The 21,569-nt window shown below is 39.9% G+C and overlaps 2 protein-coding genes across 3 annotated transcripts; one reads left to right on the top strand and one right to left on the bottom strand.

Annotated features, from left to right (window-relative positions):
- Positions 1–632: 632 nt before the first annotated feature.
- Positions 633–10,231, bottom strand: LOC106561125 (synaptotagmin-1). Of its 2 annotated transcripts, XM_045688115.2 has the most exons (8): positions 10,145–10,231; positions 7,785–7,954; positions 6,126–6,212; positions 5,019–5,186; positions 4,716–4,883; positions 4,417–4,534; positions 3,979–4,112; positions 633–2,000 (listed from the first exon to the last, which is right to left on the bottom strand). In XM_045688115.2, coding segments are annotated over exons 1-8 (1,086 nt in total). In that variant the 5' UTR covers positions 10,146–10,231; the 3' UTR covers positions 633–1,760. The 2 variants fall into 2 exon arrangements, with proteins under 2 accessions (XP_045544071.1, XP_013980243.2); XM_014124768.3 differs by lacking the exon at positions 10,145–10,231 and having other exon boundaries at positions 7,785–8,128.
- Positions 10,232–11,974: 1,743 nt separating this feature from the next.
- LOC106561018 (cytosolic 5'-nucleotidase 1A) lies at positions 11,975–17,159 on the top strand. The gene is made up of 6 exons (XM_014124566.3): positions 11,975–12,286; positions 12,409–12,531; positions 12,689–12,818; positions 12,936–13,058; positions 13,256–13,422; positions 16,365–17,159. Exons 1-6 carry the CDS (start codon positions 12,251–12,253, stop codon positions 16,635–16,637), a joined length of 852 nt encoding a protein of 283 aa, XP_013980041.1. The 5' UTR covers positions 11,975–12,250; the 3' UTR covers positions 16,638–17,159.
- The last annotated feature ends 4,410 nt before the right edge of the window (positions 17,160–21,569 follow it).

Here is a 21,569-nt window from a genome sequence, read left to right as displayed (position 1 = left end):
TTTGGAATTGAGGACATTTTCTTTAAATCCTTATTATATATATATTATATATTTCCTCTTAAAGTCATAGCTTCTTCTTCGACTTCAACTGTCAGAAATCTAGCATGACTACAATCCGGGTCAAACAAAGTACCATGATTTAAAGTCAAAACATTTCTGAGTTACACCCAAGCTTTCATATTTGTTGCAATATTATTGTATTGAGCATATGTCTGACAACATACCCTCAAATGATAAAATAAATGTATTTACTTCTGTCATACCATTTAATGTGTTACACCTGACCACCTGCGAGAGCTGTAAGCAATATCCCAGTAAAACCAGCTCCTTATTAGGAGGTTTTAAGGAACCTGTGTACAGTAGGTGCTGATGACACTGAGACAAAGCCTCTATAAACATTATAAACCATCTCTGGCTGAGACTCCAAGCCCTTGATCTGTTTTCATCCCTGTTAATGAGGTATCATAAGGTCCTACAGGCTGACACTACTGTGGCTCCTTGATTTCCCACTGTCCCAACTCTGTGTCACTTGGGAGACAGGAGGCTGCTGAACTCAGGTTAATTGAGCCATGGTAAGCCACATGATATTATCACCTGAAATTCAATCAGACACAGTCAATTAGACGCTTGCGGAAATGAGAAGCCATACATGGATTTATTGCATATTTCCATCAATTAAGAGTATTAGACTATTTCCATATAGGGGCAGTGTTTGTTGAATAACTTGAGGCAGACACTATGACATTTGTTCTACAATTGAGACAAATATACTGAACAAAAATATAAACACAACATCTAAAGTATTTGTCCGTTGTTTCATGAGCTGAAATAAAAGATCCCAGAAATGTTCCATATGCACAAAAAGCTTATTTATCTCAAGTTTTGTGCACACATTTGTTTACATCCCTGTTGGTGATAATTTCTCCTTTGCCAAGATAATCCATCTACCTGACAAGTGTGGCATATCAAGAAGCTGATTAAACAGCTGCACCTTGTGCTGGGGACAATAAAAGCCACTCTAAAATGTGCAGTTTTGTCACATAACACAATGCCACAACATTTGACGGAGTGTGTAATTGACATGCTGACTGCAGGAATGTCCACCAGAGCTGTTGCCAGAGAATTGAATGTAAATTGCTCTACCATAAGTCGCCTCCAACGTTGTTTTCAAAAATTTGGCGGTACATTCAACTGGCCTCACAACCGCAGACCACATGTAACGCGCAAGCCCAGGACCTCCACATTCGGCTTCTTTACCTGCGGGATCATCTGAGACCAGCCACCCGGACAGCTGATGAATTGTTAAAGCCCTTTTGTGGGGAAAAACTCAATCTGATTGGCTGGGCCTGACTTCCCAGTGTGTGTGCCTGGCTCCCAAGTGGGTGGGCCTACAGTATGCTCTCCCAGGCCATGGAGTCGTTTTGTATGCTAGTCATACTGTCTGTGCAGCATTCAAGTTTGACTGTAATGCTATACTATACTATACTTGAGTATAAAACCAATAAACAATGGGCTACATAGAAAATAGTTAGATTATTTTCCTATTGTTAACTGGACCTATCACGTATGTATTTCATAAAATGTCTATAAAAATTGCAACTATTTCAATCCATATTGGAATATTTTATCAGCGTTTAAAAGTGCTAGAGCCTCCAAGCTGCTATTAGCTAAATGAAGTAGAGGACGGAAGTGGGTTATTTCTAGCCTCTTCCCACAGTCGCTGGAGTGCCATGAGTCTGGCAAGCAAGTCTTAAGTTTTCTCAAAAGTTCTTATTAATGAAGGGGATCCTGACTGAGTGTTTGAGTTCGAGGATGGAGTCCACTTGTTCACTGGAAAACAGGTTGTGCCACTGGGCCACAGGCTTACGGGGGTTGGACAGCATGTCTGCCCAGTGCCTCTGCTGGTTCCCCGTAGCATCACAACCCAGGAAGATCTTCCCAATAGCATCGTTCCTGGTAAACTTGTCATGGTCCCACACGGAAATCACCAGCTGAAGCCTCTGGAGGGAGGAAGCAACAGCAGACAACAGTCACTGAAAACTGTACTACAGAGGAGGTCCCATCACCTTTTTGTTTAAAGGGGCAATCTGCAGTACAAACAATATTGGTTTTGGTAAACAGCTGAGGAATGGGGTTGAAAAAATATAACCACTCTCAAATGTATAGACAGAGCTATGGATGCAAGGACTGACCATCCATTATATCAAAATGATAGTTTAACCATGCTTTGATGCTATACAGTGTTTGTTTACAATTAAATCAAGCTGTCGAAATGTTGGACATTACATTTTTGCATCTGAGCTCCTAGGGTGTGCGGCTCTCCCTTATTTTCAAGTTTTCTACTCCGCTAGCCAGCACCTCGCCTTAATAGGTGTGCGTTTCTTTTTCTTCACGGAATGAAGGGTACCTGTCAAACCACGATGTGTTACGACAGGAAAAACTAAATGTCACCTTACGTTATTCAGTGGTGTTTTCCTTGGGTTTAATTTATTTCAATCATGCCCACATGCCCACAGCTGGCAGCACCTAAGTAATCATCAATTCGGAGCGCAGCTGCACCGGACCCGATCATGAATGCCCATGGTCAATTTGGTTTGACATTCAATATCCCTATGGGCAAGTTAAGGACCACAGGAGGCTGTTGATGGGAGGACTGCTCATAATAATGGCTGGAATGGAGTGAATGGAATGGTATCAAACACATGGAAACCATGTGTTTGATGAGTTCGATACAATTCCATTGGCTCCATTCCAGTCATTACTATGAGCCCGTCCTCCCCAATTAAGGTACTACCAACCTCCTGTGTTAGGGACGATCAGTCAATTGCACAATGTACAGGGGACAATATTTTAAAATGTCAAATGCTCCAAATTTCAATGACTTAAAAACAACAAACCAATTATAAACTGCTGAAATTCATATACAAATATTGAAAGCATTTAACGAGACAACTAAAAGATGTGCAACATGAAAATGTCATATTTACATTGTGTAGTTCATTGACGGTCCCTAACTATCCCCACAGATAGACAATCCAAAGTCAAACCAATTTTGCCACAGGTCGCACACCAGCCGGCTAAAGCTATTTGGCGAAAGAAGTTGGCTAGCTTGCTAGCTAGTCTAGGCTACTTCCAAAGACAAGACCTGGTTATACTGTTTCAAGTTATCTAGAAATGTGAGTGACTGTAACTGTGTACTGTTTTGCAGAGTGAAAGAACAAACGCTTCATGAGATACCCACATCAGAGATACACATATCAAAGCACTCCTCCAAGACACAAATCTTGTACTCAGTCAAATTACATAATGAGGAGAATTGAAACCAAGGCTAAAACAAGAAGTTCAGCCCCCTTTAAGGTTTAAGACTTGCTGCCACTCCAATCTGACCCCTATACATTTTAAATTGATGGGGCACTATAACCGCATAGGAGTTGAATTGGTACAACATTCTCACTCATGGGTGCAAAAGGTTAGCTTCTTACAAGGCACAACTCAAAATATAATAATGAGCCAGAAACAACAATACCATGCACCCACTAGTGGTCAAAAGGTTTTTGCTGCTCCAAAGGTACAGTACAGTACTGTATTCTATGGGGTGGAATGGAATTCCATTCTAAATACAGCAATTATTTCCCTGCCTACAGCATTTTCCCACAATGCACCATCATTTACAGTATGCTTCAGTAAAACGTTTCTGAGTATCTAACTGTTGATAATACCATAAATTACCGTATAAATTACAGTTTCGTTAAATATAACTTACAGCTTCGTACTGTGCATTCTTTAAAAATAGTAAAAATTGATATACAAATCGCAGATTGATGATTTAAATTACTTTAGACAAAATATAACAATGGATTGTGAAAGGGATGGCTTCTTTTCTGGAGCTCCATAACATGCAGGCAGCTGAGCTTGAAACTGTCTGGAGAGCCAAAAATGCCTCATCTTAGCCATATTCTGAGATACGATCATACTTACTTGAATTTGTTCAAATGACACCACAAATGTAAAAGATTCGTTGAAGTAGGGATTTTGTGTGGACTTTTTAACAGATGTCTTCTTTCTCTTCCACTTCTTCTTGTCCAGAGCTAGCTGCACTTTTACATAGGGATCTACAGTGTACATGAATGACAGTAGAATGTAGTTTTAGCATCCGGTATTATTTGTAATAATCTAAACTGGCCACAATAATCCTGTAGTATTATTTGTAATATTCATAACTTAGCCTGGAATCCAGACCTGTTTTGTAACAGTCCACTCCTTGTTACTCCATGTCATATGTTTGGCATGTGACACTTTGTACAAGGAGTGGAATTTCAGCACAAAACCGGTCTGGATTCCAGGCTAATCATAACTAGCCTCTTCACAATAACAACCATTCAGTCTTCCTCTCGGAGAGCCAGGGCTTGGACCTACCTGATGAGCCCCCTAAATCCATACTCTTTAGGTTCTTGGCTTCCAGGATGACAACAGTCAGTTTGCTGGTGGTCGGGACGTAACGCAATGAGAAGCAGATCTCCCCCAGAATTATATCCTGTAATCGCAGAAGGTAACCAGAAACGACATGAACAATCAGTTGGAAGTACAGTATGTAGGCCAATAGTATCTAAATGAAAATTAGGTAGAGGTAGACTAAAGAGGTAGACTACAATTATTTTGCTTCCTGTTCTTGTATCAGCATTATGACCGGTCCAAAAATCAAGTCACATCCTAACCTCAGACTTTGAGGGTTCACTAAGGTTTTTCCACTCCTCGATCACATGATTCCAGTCGTTGGTTCCGAGCTGCAGCCTCAGCTCCCCGATGACGTCATGTTTGGAGAACCTATCGAAGTCGAACACCTTCATGACTACAGTGGACTCATTGAGCTCAGCTTTGTCAATCTGGACACAAGACAGTCAGATGAGATTGAAGAGTGGGGCAGAGACACAGACTCACTAACACTGTATATGAAACAATAGCCTGGCTAAAAAGCTCTCAAACATATAAAACATACAATAGGAATATCAATCTAATACCTCAAATGTGAAGTGTTCATTGAAAACAGGGTTGAGGGTTTTCCTGTAGACCTTAGTCTCGAATGTCTTTGACTTGTTGGGGGTGATGTAGACTTTAACATAGGGGTCAGAGGTGCCTCCCAGGTCCATAGCTGGCAGTGCTGCAGCCTGTTTAATCCCCACTGTCAGCTGCAGGGGATGAGAGATGGCAGGACAGTCAAAGACAGTAGGGAAGATAAAGGGCCACACACACATGCAAGATCACTGTAATTCCAACTGTTGTATGGTATAAAAATAAAGACACTGAAGTATACTTAAGTGACATTTTGAAAAATCAGACATTTCTCTCTTGTAATGTGTAATAATTCATATAATATACTGTATATAAAAACGTATGTGGAAACCCCTTCAAATTAGTGGATTTGGCTATTTCAGCCACACTTGTTGCTGGCAGGTGTATAAAATCTAACACAAAGCCATGCAATCTCCATAGACAAACATTGGCAGTAAAATGGCCTTATTGTAGAGCTCAGTGACTTTCAACGTGGCACCGTCATAGGAGGCTACTTTCCAACAAGCCAGTTCGTCAAATTTCTGCCCTGCTACGGCTGCCCTGGTCAATTGTAAATACTGTTATTGTGAAGTGGAAACCTCTAGGAGCAACAAAGGGTTAGCCGTTGAAGTGGTAGGCCACACAAGCTCATAGAACGGGACAGCTGAGTGCTGAAGTGCGTAGTGCATAAAGATTGTCTGTCCTCGGTTGCAACACTCACTACCGACTTCCAAACTGCCTCTGGAAGCAACTCAGCACATGAACTGTTCATCAGGAGCTTCATGAAATGGGTTTCCATGGCCAGAAGCCGCACACAAGCCTAAGATCACGATGCGCAATGCCAAGCGTTGGCTGGACCTCACTAATGCGCTTGTGGCTAAATGGAAGCAAGTTCCCGCAGCAATGTTCCAACATCTAGTGGAAAGCCTTCCCAGAAGAGCGAAGGCTGTTATAGCAGAAAATAGCAGAAAAGTGGGGACCAAGTCCAAATTATTGCCCATGATTTTGGAATGAGATGTTGGCTTGTGGTGGCTACAGGGTTTTGATAAAGTTACAAGTTCAAAAAACGAACTAACCTCTTGTGCCTTGTATTCCAAAGAGTAGAGTAGTCTTCCACGGTTTTTAGCTGAGCCGTAGTTTGCATCATCTGAGCCAGGTTGGACCTGCCCATCAAGAACACTGTCATAGCGTGAACCAGCCAATCACATTCATTGGCTACACAATCAATCCCTCAAGCAGTGGCCCATCCTAACATACAGTCAAAAGTTTGGATACACCTACGCATTCAAGGGATTTTCTTTATTTGTCCTGTTTCCTACATCGTAGAATAAAAGTGAAGACATCAAAACTATGAAATAACATATAGGGAATAATGTAGTAAGCAAAATCATGTAGTAAGACTTAAACAAATCTAAATATATTTTATATTTGAGATTCTTCAAAGTAGCCACCCTTTGCCTTGATGACAGCTTAGCACACTCTTGGCATTCTCTGAACCAGCTTCATGAGGTAGTCACCTGGAATGCATTTCAATTAACAGGTGTGCCTTTTTAAAGGGAATTTGTGGAATTTCTTTCCTTCTTAATGCACTTGAGCCAATCAGTTGTGTTGTGACAAGGTAGGGGTGGTATAAAGAAGATAGCCCTATTTGGTAAAATACCAAGTCCATATTATGGCAAGAACAGCTCAAATAAGCAAAGAGAAATGACTGTCTATCATTACTTTAAGACATGAAAGTCAGTCGCAAAGACCGTCAAGCGCTACGATGAAACTGGCTCTCATGAGGACCGCCACAGGAATTGCTGCAAAGAAACAACTAATAAAGGACACCAATAAGAAGAAGAGACTTGCTTGGGCCAATAAACACGACCAATGGACATTAGAGCGATGGTAATCTGTCCTTTGGTCTGATAAATATAAATTGGAGATTTTTGGATGATGTCCGCAAGTGTGGTTCCCACCATGCATGGAGGAGGAGGTGTGATGGTGTGGTGGTGCTTTGCTGCTGACACTGTCTGTGATTTAATTAGAATTTAAGGCACACTTAACTAGCATGGCTACCACAGCATTCTGCAGCGATACTCCATTCCATCTGGTTTGCGCTTAGTGGGACTATTGTTTGTTTTCAACAGGACAATGACCTAAAACACACCTCCAGGCTGTGTAAGGGCTATTTGACCAAGAAGGAGAGTGATGGTGTAGCATTAGATGACCTGGTCTCCACAATCACCCAACCTCAACACAATTGCTTTAGGATGAGTTGGACCGCAGATTGAAGGAAAAGCAACTAACAAGTGTTCAGCATATGTGGGAACTCCTTCAAGGCTGTTGAAAAAGCATTCCTCATGAAGCTGTTTGAGAGAATGCCAAGAGTGTGCAAAGCTGTCATCAAGACAAAGGGTGGATACTTTGAAGAATCTAAAATCTAAAATATTTTTTTATTTGTTTAACTCTTTTTTGGATAGAACATGATTCCATGTGTGTTATTTCATAGTTTTGATGTCTTCACTATTATTCTACAATGTAGAAAATAGTGAAAATAAATTAAGAGAAACCCTTGAATGAGTAGGTGTGTCCAAACATTTGACTGGTACTGTACATAAGGAGCTAAGGCTACACCTCTACTTCACTCCTCCACAACGGCGACCAATCCAAGCAACAAGAAATGGATAGAATGGAGCAGACGCTCTGAGTTATCCCACGAAGACCAAGCTAGTACTACCACCTTTACTTACTAGCGATGTAGTCGTGGAACCAGTCACCCCTTGTAGATTGATCTGATGGTCCGGCTTGTTCTTTCTCTTTTTCTTGCTCTTGCAGCAGTATTTCACAAAGACCCAAATAATACACACCAAAAACAGCAAGATGATGACGGCAAAGATGGTGTAAATGGCCCATCTTGGCACTGCGTGAGATAGAAAAAGACAGCAGTTTGTCTCATTATGACACACTTCTGAAGCATGAGGCAAGAGCACAGCCAGCAAGATTAAGGAGAAATAAACTTGTAACAAGCTGAAATGGAGAGCTATTTGAAAACATTTGCCTTGCATTTATTTGACAGCAGCAGCCCCTAGCTGCCGAGTCCTGAGAGTCAGTGTAGTCAAGTAATCTCACACATCTGAATCATGCAGCAAAGAGCGCAGCCAGCAGGAGATATGAACATATATAACAAGTGAAAATTGAGAGCTAAGAAATGTGCGCTTGGAGTGGAATTTGGAATTAGATATGTCACATAGAAACAGGTGCCCAGGCAGGCAGGCAGCTCTACTCGTCTATGTCTGTTGAAAGTGGGACAGATGGGGGGCAGTGTAGGGGTGCCCACTCATGAGAGTGTGTGTGTGTGTGTGGGGTGGGGGGGGTGGGGGGGGGGGTCAGAAGAAGAGAGGGGGTGGAAAGATAGATGAGGGAGAGGTGTGGTGGAAGAGGTGCGGCAGTTAGGTGGTTACTTAGTGAATCTTGTGCAGCAGCTGGTCTATAAACGCCGTTAGTGGGCGTTAGTGGGGCTGGCGTTAGTGGGGCTGGCAGTAGTTTTGTTATTAAGTAGTGGTAGGGGTTATTTTGCCGTTTGCTAATGGGGTTTTAGGAAACATGGTGTATGTATAGTGTGAATAGCTGAGACCCAGAATCAAGAGGAAACAGCAAAAACAGGCAATGAGGAAAAGCAATTTGGGTAATTCATAGCTCAGGTTGTTACTGTGTCTGCTGACAGCAACTGCTCCTTTAACACAGTTACTGTACTGTTGCTCCACAGCAGCCTCTTCTGGTTAAATAAAGCACTAATCATTTTCATAGCTTTGATGTTGAAACTATTTTCAAACTCATGTTATACCCCCCACCCATTCTTTCTTAACATCCATTCTTTAAAAACATTGTGCCTCTGCTTGCAAAAACTTGGTTGCCATGACAGAGAGCGGATACTTAGCCATAACCATTGTTAAACAACTGCAGAGTTGAGTGCTGACAGCTCCACACAGGCAGTAGCCCATTAAAAGAGGGTGTGCTGCACACCCTGATAATTTGAGACAAAATGGCCATAGCACAGGGGATTACTTTTCTTTACATGTACACAGCAAATTGGCCAGTATTACCTAGTGTTGATTTTTCAGTGTAACATTTCTAGAGTTGATTCAGGAGTTAAATTAACTATGTAAGTGTTAAATTAACATTCATTGGTGTTAACAACCAGTGTTGAACCAAAACCACACCCATCAGTATCATATATCCCAGAATGCTCTTTTGTAGGTTGATTTTTCGAATTGTTTGTTTCAATATCTATGTTTTTGCAGGGACATAGATTGATTAATAATAATCCAATGTGTTACTTAATTTATTGCACCATTACTAAAATGGTTGTTCCAGTTTAGATGCTTTAGGTAGTCTCATATCTTAGTCTTCCTGACCCTGGCAATCATTCTGAATGCAGGTTGTGGGTGAATAAATTTTCAAAATGTTGGATATCCCCACACTGGCCAGCATAATGTGACTTGCTGACCTGATGTGGACTGTAAACCATGAGTTTGAGGCCACTGTATTAAGTTAAAACTAGGCCCTCAAAATAAGGCCTTATGAAATACATATTAGATTGTTTTAAATAATTACATTTTAATGATAACTTCATATTCACTTAGGATCTCACTTGGTGAAGTCCACACAACTGAAAATGAATGAATGCAGCAACCATGTCTCTGTCAGTAGCAATACAGTCACGGGTGGTAACTCTACAATTCATTGAAAAGCACTTTGGGAAATATGCAAATAAGGCTTTAAACTAAGCAGTGTGTTAATTTAACACTGAAAAGTGTGGACCCATATAGACACTGGAACAGTGTTAAATGTAATACTCTCAGTGTTTATTTAACCCTGGAGAATTTGCTGTGTAGTAAATACAGTTCACATAATTTGAGCGTTAGAACAAAAGTTGAAAGAAAGTACCACAAGAGTTTGTCTCACAAGAGCTTGAGTCGTTGTTCCCATGAACACAACCAACAACCATACAATAGTTCAAAAAAACCTAATCAATAGATACCTATATTCTGACAGAATCAAGTTTTACAATATAGGAAAACGAATATGTAAGCACAGAGTTAACACTCACTGTTTCAGTACCAGTGTAGTTTGTATCCTTATTACTGTAGCCTACTTGAAGACTGTATTACTCTATCCTTCATCCATGCAGTTCTCCAGCAAAAGGGAGTTACAGGATAACAACAAATGAGGGGAAGGAAGTCACTTTGCCCTGAAAGTCTGAAAGTGGCTGGATCAGCCCATAAGCGTTCTGTATGAAGTGTTGATCAGTGAGAAGAAGACGTGATCGCATGGGGAAGATAAATATTATACCATTATGCATTTTGCATAGTTCATTGCTAAGTAGATAAAGGCCAACTTAGTTAGGCTGTAGCCTTTAATATTGTTCCAACTACAGTATCATTTAGAATACAATTTTTGAGTAACCTATGTTACAGGTGCGTATTACTAGTATAAAACAACACAATAAGCGGTGTATTCTGGTTTACACACATCTTTCTGTAGTGTTCAAGTACTCAATCTTCAGCCATACAGAGTTTACACTTTACAAACACACATTTAGGTTATCTATTGACAGAGTTGATGCATGTGTCAGTATACCTAATAAGTAACACAACAAAGACATTTCCAGAATGAACCACCCATGGTTTTGACTATATTACTCTAAAAAAAACATGTATTTTAGACAGTCACGTGATAAGCACATTTTGGAGAGGCTTGAGTGGGTTTCTTTTAAATGTGTAAATATTGCACTGGTATATTGCTTGACTTACCTTTTTGTGCAATGATAACATATAAGTTTGTTTACAGAACAAACCAATGATGTGTGCTGATCCCAATCAAAAATAAATAAATAAATAAAAATAAAAAATAGATATAGATGTACTATTGTAAAGTGGTTGTTCCACTGGATATCATAAGGTGAATGCACCAATTTGTAAGTCGTTCTGGATAAGAGCGTCTGCTAAATGACGTAAATGTAACTGTAATCGCTTCCCTTTATTTCGTTACAACTTGTAGATAGGTATGGTAGGAAGCCAGTGGAGGCTGATGGGATGAGCTATAGGAGGACGGGCTCATTGTAATGACTGGAATGGAATCAACGGAACGGTATCAAACACGTCAAACATATCAAAACCCGTGTTCGATTCCGTTCCATTTATTCTATTCCAGCCATTACAATGAGCCGGTCCTCCTATAGCTCCTCCCACCAGCCTCCACTGTAGGAAACTTTGATTTATACCCTAACACATTTAACAGAGGCAGTGACTACAACAACTCATGTACACACAGTGACACCATACAGTGCGCGCATGCGTGTGCTTGTGTGTCAGGGAACACGTACAACATTGGAATGCTTGGCTCCATCAGGATTAGAAGAGGAGAGACATTCGATTGGCTAGGAGATAGTACAGTAGTCTGGAAATGTTTTATACACATGGGGTATACGCCTTCTACAGTAGAGTATCAAATAACATCTTGGAGGAAAAGCAAGAGTAAACAGAAGCATTTTCATTTACATATGAAGTAGCATAAAAAATGGTTCTGTTACACCACTGTGCAAAGTGACAACCGTCCCTCCATGAGTGAAGAGTCACCTCTCCTATCATCTCATTAACTATTTATATTTATCTCATTACTCTCTTGTATTCAAATTACAAACGTGCTCTATTGATGGACTCATCTGACTACTTTGTATTTATACTGCAAGTTTTGAAGTCCTCTTGGTTTCATAAATATGCAATTTATAAATATGGTTGCCATGACAAATAAATAACATCATCTCATAATTTGCGAAGTTCTGTGGAGTTCTGCTAGTCCTACTACTCCTGTACAGCGGGTGGCAGTATTGGATAAGTATCTGAGAGTTTTTTTACGAAAAACACTGTAGAAAGGGAGGGCAATTTTACGGCACTCGTTTAGGAACTCGCTCACAGGAAGGCTACTAGTTTCAAATGGTTCTTTATTCTGCATAATCTGTTCAACATATGTTGAAGTTTGTCATTATAGCCTATTCAAATAGACCATTTTGCAAGAACAAATGCCTTCTAAAGTATTCCTGAAAGTAAATTGGCTTTGTACTTTCGTTTTCATGGTTAAGAAACTTTAGAGTTTGGAGATTGCTTGCGTTATTATTTTTCAAACTATTATCTTTCAAACTGCTTTATCAAGCAGGATGGATTTAATGGTGCGCAACCCGGATGTCAAGCAGGTGAGACAACGTCATGTCACATATCCTGCGGCAGAACTGTATTTTCATAATAGTCAACAGAAAAACGACTTATATACGTCTATGTTTGAGCACTGCCGTTGAATGTTTATGTCTGTCTCTAGAGAGACGCAGCTCAGGCTGTGGTTGTTGCAGTGTCATCAGATGCAATTTTTGACCCAGAAGTTGAGCAAGTCCATGGAGCAACAGAACCTTTGAGAAAGGGAGATGCTTTTTCTTTCATGAAGGTGAATAATCGTTGTTTTAAGCACCCATAATGTCTGCACAGGTAGCAGTATTACGAAGTGACATTTAAAAGTGTTATGCACATAGAAATGGAATTAGTATTTACAGAAATATAGTTGGCCTTACGGTTATGGTTTTGCATGCTTTCATCCTCATCAGGCCATCCAGGTAGTGAATGAAAGACTGCTGACCATGAACTCTGATGAGACATTGCTGTTTGATGTGATTCTGCTGTCCAATGACAGCGAAGAAAAACACTCACGGATCATTGCCAGTGCAAAACATTATGGTATGGCATACACTCCGAATTAGGCCTACAATTGGGGTATTGGAGAGTACACAGCAAGATACTGTATGTAAGATGAATCACTATTTTGTGTTTTGTATTTCTTGTATTTGCCAAAAGGTCTTGATATTGGCAGATTTTGCTTCTGCAACAAGGAGGATTCCATTGAGAGCCTGCAATCAAACAACGTGAAACTGTTCCTATCAATGGATACTAATGATGTGTGCAAGGCCTTACAAAAAGGTATGGTTTTTCGAAGTCTTACATTAACTCAGAAACAAACCTTAATTTGGTGAACATTTGTTATCGTAAAGGTTTTAATTAAATACCGCCCTCACTCTCACACACACACACACACACACACACACACACACACACACACATAATCTGTCTCTCAACCCAACTGTTACATTCCCCTGTTTCTTTGGCCATTGTGTCAGGTGTTCCAGCAGCCCAACTGTACCGTCAGACAGACCCACATCAGACAGAGGATCAGCTCAAAGTGGTGTTCTCAGGAGACGTGATTGGATCCTCAGAGGAGATGCTGCCTGGCCTAAGAGAACAGGGCTTCACCGAGACCCAGCTGCAGGGCTTTAAAACTGCAAAGGTACAGTAGTTGTGGTATAACAACATACCTGTCCTACCCTTCTAGAAGACATGACTATATAGAACCATAACGGGTTCAAAGGCTTACTTCATATGGCCTTCAAAAAGGTTCACTTCATATGGCCTTCAAAAAGGTTCTATATAGAACTGCAAAGCACTTTTATTTTTAGCAGTGTAAATAAGAGGTCGACCGATTATGATTTTTCGCCGCCGACCGATTATTGGAGGGCCAAAAAAAGCCGCTGCCGATTAATCGGCTGACTATTATTATGATTTTTTTATATATATATATATATATATATATATATATATATATATATATATATATATATATATACATACACACACACACACACACACACAGCTCTGAAGTGACAACGATACTGAAGAGTCTGCTTAGGAGACAAATACTCTCAACTGTTTGAATAATAAAAATAGAGTTTAAGTTACCTGTGATGAATGCTGAAAACAAAAACTGTAATTTCTATATGCAGGAAATCCTATTTTAATAATGGGCATGGTAAGAATTGACTACCAAAGTGCGAGTCATAATTCCCATGACACCTTCGAGCAAAATCTGAAAAGCGGTTCCTTCATTTATTCCATAGGATATTTTTAGATAAACTTAAAATAAGGTCTGTGTTTGGTTTAGGCTTACACCACCTTGCCAATTTTCTAACTGTGTAGATATCCATAGGATATAACTCTGATCAATATAAGCGAAGATAATTTTTTTTGTAGAGTGGATTTATGAAAATATGTTGACAAACGTTACCTAGTGAGATTTACACGGGTATCAAAACGCCGAGGCGGTTTAAGCACAAAACACAGACCTTATTTGAAGTAGATCAAGACATTCTCTATGGAAGACATGAACGGTAAAATAACGAAGGAACCCCTTTCAAGTTCAGCCGCAAGTTATTACAGGAATTATGATGCATTATTTCTCTCTAAACCATATATCTTTGACTATTACGAGCCTGCTGCTGCCTACCACCGCTCAGTCAGACTGCTCTATCAAATATCAAATCATAGACTTAACTATAATATAATAAACCTTAGTTTCCGGATTTGACCATATTAATGACCTATCATCTCGAAAACATTATTCTTTCAGTGACATACGGAACCGTTCCGTATTTTATCTAACAGGTGGCATCCATAAGTCTAAATTTACATTTTACATTTACATTTAAGTCATTTAGCAGACGCTCTTATCCAGAGCGACTTACAAAATGGTGCATTCACCTTATGATATCCAGTGGAACAACCACTTTACAATAGTGCATCTAAATCTTTTAGGGGGGGGTTAGAAGGATTACTTTATCCTATCCTAGGTATTCCTTAAAGAGGTGGGGTTTCAGGTGTCTCCGGAAGGTGGTGATTGACTCCGCTGTCCTGGCGTCGTGAGGGAGCTTGTTCCACCATTGGGGTGCCAGAGCAGCGAACAGTTTTGACTGGGCTGAGCGGGAACTGTGCTTCCTCAGAGGTAGGGGGGCCAGCAGGCCAGTGGTGGATGAACGCAGTGCCCTTGTTTGGGTGTAGGGCCTGATCAGAGCCTGAAGGTATGGAGGTGCCGTTCCCTTCACAGCTCCGTAGGCAATCACCATGGTCTTGTAGCGGATGCGAGCTTCAACTGGAAGCCAGTGGAGAGAGCGGAGGAGCGGGGTGACGTGAGAGAACTTGGGAAGGTTGAACACCAGACGGGCTGCGGCGTTCTGGATGAGTTGTAGGGGTTTAATGGCACAGGCAGGGAGCCCAGCCAACAGCGAGTTGCAGTATATATTCCTGTTACATTGCACAACCTACAATGTTATTTCATAGTTCCGTAAAATTCTGGCAAATTAGTTCGCAACGAGCCAGATTCTCTATACCCTGATTTTGCGTGCAACGAACGCAAGAGAACTGACACAATTTCACCTGGTTAATATTGCCTGCTAACCTGGATTTCTTTTAGCTAAATATGCAGGTTTAAAAATATATACTTCTGTGTACTGATTTTAAGAAAGGCATTGATGTTTATGTTTAGGTACAGTCGTGCAACGATTGTGCTTTTTTTCGCAAATGCGCTTTTGTTAAATCATCCCCGTTTGGCGAAGTCGGCTGTCTTTGTTAGGAAGAAATAGTCTTCACAGTTCGCAACAAGCCAGGCGGCCCAAACTGCTGCATATACCCTGACTCTGTTTGCAAGAGAAGTGACACATTTTCCCTAGTTAAAATAAATTCATGTTAGCAGGCAATATTAACTAAATACGCAGGTTTAAAAATATATACTTGTATATTGATTTTAAGAAAGACATTGATGTTTATGGTTAGGTACACGTCGGAGCAAAGACAGTCCTTTTAAGCGAATGCGCACCACATCGATTATATGCAAAGCAGGACAGGCTAGATAAACTAGTAATATCATCAACCATGTGTAGTTAACTAGTGTTTATGATTGATTGATTGTTTTTTTATAAGATAAGTTTAATACTAGCTAGCAACTTACCTTGGCAACGTAAAGCAGGTGGTTAGAGCGTTGGGCTAGTTAACGTAAGGTTGCATCCCCAAGCTGACAAGGTAAAAATCTGTCGTTCTGCCCCTGAACAAGGCAGTTAACCCACCGTTCCTAGGCCGTCATTGAAAATAAGAATGTGTTCTTTAACTGACTTGCCTAGTTAAATAAAGGTTTAAAAAAATAAAAAATTATAACATTTAAAAATATATATATATAATAAAAAAAGTTACAAAAAAAATAAAAATATTAAAAATACTTTTTACAAAAATCGGCAAATCGGTGGTCAAAAATACTGATTACCGATTACGATTAATCGGCCATTCCGATTAATTGGTCGACCTCTAGTATATAATACTGTATGGGTTTCCATTGATAATGCACTTACTATATGTGAGTTGGATTAATTACTCGCTTTCACTAAAGTATTGCTGTTTGTACTCAAGGGTTCCATGAAAGAGTTTACCGTATTGATGGGAGAGATGAGGAGGAGGTTTGGGTTGGAGGGCAGCCCCCTCTGCACCGGCCTGATGACAGTGTGGAGCTCCAGGGATGTGTGTGCCAGCGCCCTGAAGACTCTACGAGGCTGGGGACTGCTTGTGGATGAGGCCTTTTGCCTGGCCGGAGCCCCTCGTAGCCCCATCCTTAACTTGGTACGGCCTCACATACTCTGCCTCGATGGCCTGTATCACATGGAGGGGTTCACTGCAATGTCATGATGGAATCTTTGGAATGCAAGAAAGATTATTTGGAAGGTAAGAAGGGTTTTACATAGAACCCTTCTGAATCTGAATAAGCTTTTTTATCGTATTTTTTTTCTTTATTTTAAATAGTGACCGAGCATTAGTGTTTGAACTTTAGCATCAGGAGTGAGTAATCTGATGTGTAAAAACATAGGTTTGAGAATGTTTTAAACTGTACCTATATGGGAATATTTGTGTATGCATCTGGTATTCCCTTGATCATTTTACATATATAGTAGACATAGTGGTTATTTTTGACATGATTTCTGTCTTTCTATTATTATTTTCTGTTATTTTATTAAGCTGAGAGTAGGAGAATAAAAGGGAATAAGTTAACCGGCTGTTGATGTTTCACTGTAACATGTATAGTGTTGATTCAGGAGTTAAATTAACTTGACACTCAGAGGTGTAAAAGAACCACACTGTTGGTGTTCATAACCAGAGTTGAGTGTGCTTTTGTCATATTTACTCTGTGTAAAGTAAAACACTCAAAACCAGGCTCATCATTATTATATTTCCCAGCATACTCTATTGCTGGTTGATTTTCAGAATTGTTTGTTTCAATATCTTTCTTATTGCATGTACATTCATTTGTTGATTAATATTATTCTACACACAAAGATAAATAACATACATTTTTCTAAAATAATCCAATTTGTTAGTAGTTGGATTTATTGCACCCGTTAATGAGATGTTTTTTTCCAGTTTAGATGATTTAGGTAGTGTCCTTACTCAATCTTCCTTACACTGGTAGTCATTCTGAATGCAGGTTGAGGGTGATTAATTCCAATTGTTGGATGTCCTCACTGGCTGGATTCTAATAGGAATTACACATCACTTTGTTAGCCAGCATAATGTGACTTGCAGGCCTGATGTAGCCTGGAAACCAGGAGTTTCCTAACATCACTGTGTTAGGGTATAACTAGGCCCTCAAATATATGTATTATGATATTTGAAACGTATTGTCATAAAAAGTCTAATTATAAAGGCTAATAAGGCTGGTGGAACAGTTCATAGAGGGTTCTACGAACAACCCTTCAAAGATAAAAGGTTCTCAGGGGAACCATTTATAGGGGGTTCTAGGCAGAACCCTTCATAGAGGGTTCTATATAGAATAATTTACAGGGGGTTCTATGAAGAAACCAAAACAGAGGATTCTCGGTAGAACCCTCTGCAAAGGGTTCTACATACCACCAAAATGGGTTCCCCTATGGCATGTGTGAAACTCATGGAATTAGTTTGACACCCCTGCCCTATGGGGACAAACCAAAGAACCCTATATAGTTCTTCTTAGCACCTTTTTTCTAAGATAGGAATAAACATGAGAATTGTAACTTCATGTCTTAGCTAGTTTGTTCAGAAAACACCATATAAAACGGATGAGACATTTATTGTTGTATTGCAGTGATTCATCGGAAATACAATGAAACCAAGTCCAGCGCATATGTCAAGGAGGGAAGAGACTATTCAATGTATTATGGACTGGAAGTGTAACTATTTATCTCAGCCAGGATACATACACAGTATGTTTGAAATGGAGGAGAAACACATTTTTGTCACTGACAGATTATATAGTTTTAAAACATCTTCTTTGCTGATCACTTTAGCTCTACCCTATATCACAATATGATCTTTCTTCTGTTCCATTGACGTCAGAATACCTCTTTCCCAATGGAGACCTCAGTATCTGTGGCCCACAAAGTGCAATTTGTCTCTCTAGTTTCCTTGATATAAAGACTAAAGGCTTCTGTTTTTACCCCCCATCCCACACCCACTTGAGAGATCAACTTTATGTGCATGATCAAACTTCTTAAAATCAACTGCTCCTCTACATTCTGTTTCCCTAACTAAATAGTTGAGTGTCATTGGCAGAATTAGCATTGGGGATGTACACTGTGTAAAGGTGGCTGTGAGGTCGTGGTGGGCACTGGCACCTCCCTGATCCTTAGCCCCTATGATGAGATCAACGCTCTGCAGAAGGCTGTTGAATCTGTGCCCTGGAACCATGGAAAAGTAGGACATAACAGATGACATATTACATTTCTAGAATCACCCAATAATCCTTTATTTTTTTACATTCTGATGTCCACATCCTTCTTGTATCTCCCATATTCAAGAGGGTAAAAATTATTTTGCGTTTAGGTAGGTCCTTGAATACCCATTTCACAACCCTCTAGAGATTCTAATGCCATTCACGCGTGTAAACTGTGAGAGGGAGTTAGATGCTTACTGTTGTTAAACGCTAGCTGTCATTTCGCTGTTGTTTCACAGTGCATGGTTGACTGTGAGAAACTGCCTCCCCACTGTCTCTTTCACTATCAGTTGAAGGGTCTAACATTTACATTTTAGTCATTTAGCAGACGCTCTTATCCAGAGTGACTTACAGTAGTGAATGCATACATTTCATAAATTTTTTTCCCATACTGGTCCCCCGTGTGAATTGAACCCACAACCCTGGCGTTGCAAACACCATGCTCTACCAACTGAGCCACACGGGACCACCTCTGACTGAGAACAACAGTACATTACAGGCAGTTTGTAGAACAAACTTAATGTACTACTCACTTTGACCAGTCGAGGGCAGCATACCATTACTATACAACCTTGTTAGTAGATCAAGAGAGGAAGGGGAATAGAGGCCCAACTCAGCGGAAAATCTGTCTCCCTCCAGCAGGTGGCGTTTTTTCATTGTTTTGCCCACCAACCAAGGAGTTTTTGTATGGAGGTCAATGAGAGTGTTGAATTTGTTCAACAAAAAAATATATGGTTTATTTGCTACATGGGGTTTATTTGATTGAATAGAAGTTTTGTAATTCTTAAGTTGTTACAAGTGTACTGATATAAGTAGGGCATGTGACATCCCGGCAACTTTGAGAACAAACACTTTATATTGAAGTTGTCTCGAGAAGGCTATGCATATTCATGGTATGAGGTTAGTAGCGTAGCATCTCTCTCCATTGAATACAGGCGGTTGACGTTAACAACCTCATCGAATATTCAAAAAAGGATTACAATAATGAGATGTATCCACCATTCCAAAGAAAGGATAGGTTGGAGCTAGGCAGCCCGCCGTGCCGCTTTGTGGACAATGACTTTCATTGTTAGGGCGGAGAGACTATCTTGTCAGTATATCCTTAATTTTTGGTATATCTGTAGATGTCACTGATGCTCTTTCTTACCTTCTTAACTGTGAGTGTGTGTGCGTGCCTGTACAAATGTCATTGTACTGTAAATTAGCTGCTGAGATTAATTGCACTATGCTTTCATAGGTTTAGAAGTATTATTTTATAATAACAAACTTTGTAAAATTATATTTGGCCTGTAAATGAGGCAAGGAGACAATGAACTTCTCTCACACTGGTATAATTTATTTTAAATGATTTTATCACAGTATTCAAAGTTATTTTTTTTGTGTGTGTCAGTTGAATCTATGACTAGTTTGGTGCCAGTTTATTTGTGTTCATTTCCCTGTTGAATCTCCCTATTTAAACATGACCTATTTTTTAAGTTTTTGTATGTGAAGATATGAATGAATCAAATAAAGACTTAACACCCAGTTATTTGGCCTTTCTGTGTACATTGTGTTCTTTCAGAGTAATTGCAGCTGATTGGGTGTAGCTGCAATGTTGCACCAACAGCAATGTTTATCAGGATGTGCTATGGTTGGCTGTTTTCATGAGGAAATGAATGTGATTTCCTTTGACCCTTCCACTTCAGTCCCATCTACAGTATATGGATTGTCATTAGTCCAGATGCCCTCTACGTGCTTTTCTTCCTGGGTACATGCATACTGTACATGTCATTTATTCAATGTTATGAGGATATTAGGCTACTTTATGTTCCGATTTGAGCAAGGAATTTGACATTAGGTAACAGTGATATTACCAGTGTTATGTTCAAGACTACCTAAAGCGAGACCGATTCAAGACCAGAACCGGAGCAAATTGAGACCGAGTCAAGACCGAGACCAGAAAAATGCAAGTCCAATTCAAAACCACGATTGAAATTTTGTCAAATCACCAACATAATAAGAGTTCAAAATGTCCAGTATTTTTGTGTTCATATTTCAGAACAACATATGGATTCTTTAGACCAGGGCTGCCCAACCCTCTTCCTGGAGATCTACTGTCCTGTAGGTTTTCAGTCCAACCCTAATTTAGTGTATCTGATTCAGCTAGTTAAGGTCTTGTTGAGCAGCTAATTAGTAGAATCAGGTGTGTTAAATTAGGGTTGGACTGAAACCACACAGGACGTAAGATCTCCAGGACGAGGGTTGGGCAGCCCTGCTTTAGACAGTCAGAATAGTGAAAAAATTAATGCTGAGGGAAAATAGAGCCACTCTACAAATGATTAATAAGCAAAACACAGTGGGGAACAATGAGCCCTTCAGAAAAGGCCTAAGGATTTATAAAAATAATGATTACAGTAACATAACAAGAATGATAATTATATTATTATTTTCAATGACCTTGTGATTTAATCTCTTCAGTTTTTGTTGGAAAGGAAAGGGTTTTAAAACTGAAGAGAAAAAAGAGAAAAAAGATCCAATCAGGATTTTTCTTTGCTGTTCTCTGGGGAGATACATCTAGCTAGCTACATCAGCGATTGGCTAGGCCATCAGAAGCTAGATAAAGGCATCTGCCATTCAACTGTATTAGGGCAATTTTTTGGAGTGACAGTGGAATCAAACAATCATATTTTGACTTAATGGGTGGGACTGTTTTTACAAAACCTATGGAAACTTCTGCCTTCTTAAAGGCAACAGGTCACAATAGCAATAGACAGCAATAGTTTTCCCACGTTCCAGCTAGCTAGCTAGCTTTTGTTGTCGGCTAGTTTGCAGCGGCTGCAGCAGGTGTTATCAAAGAGGATGATGTTGCTAATTTGTTAGCTTCTCCCTTTTCAAGA

The sequence above is a fragment of the Salmo salar genome, chromosome 10 (genome assembly GCF_965601325.2).
Source record: "Salmo salar chromosome 10, fSalSal1, whole genome shotgun sequence".
NCBI lineage: Eukaryota > Metazoa > Chordata > Actinopteri > Salmoniformes > Salmonidae > Salmo > Salmo salar.
This window is presented reverse-complemented; position numbering and strand designations above follow the sequence as displayed.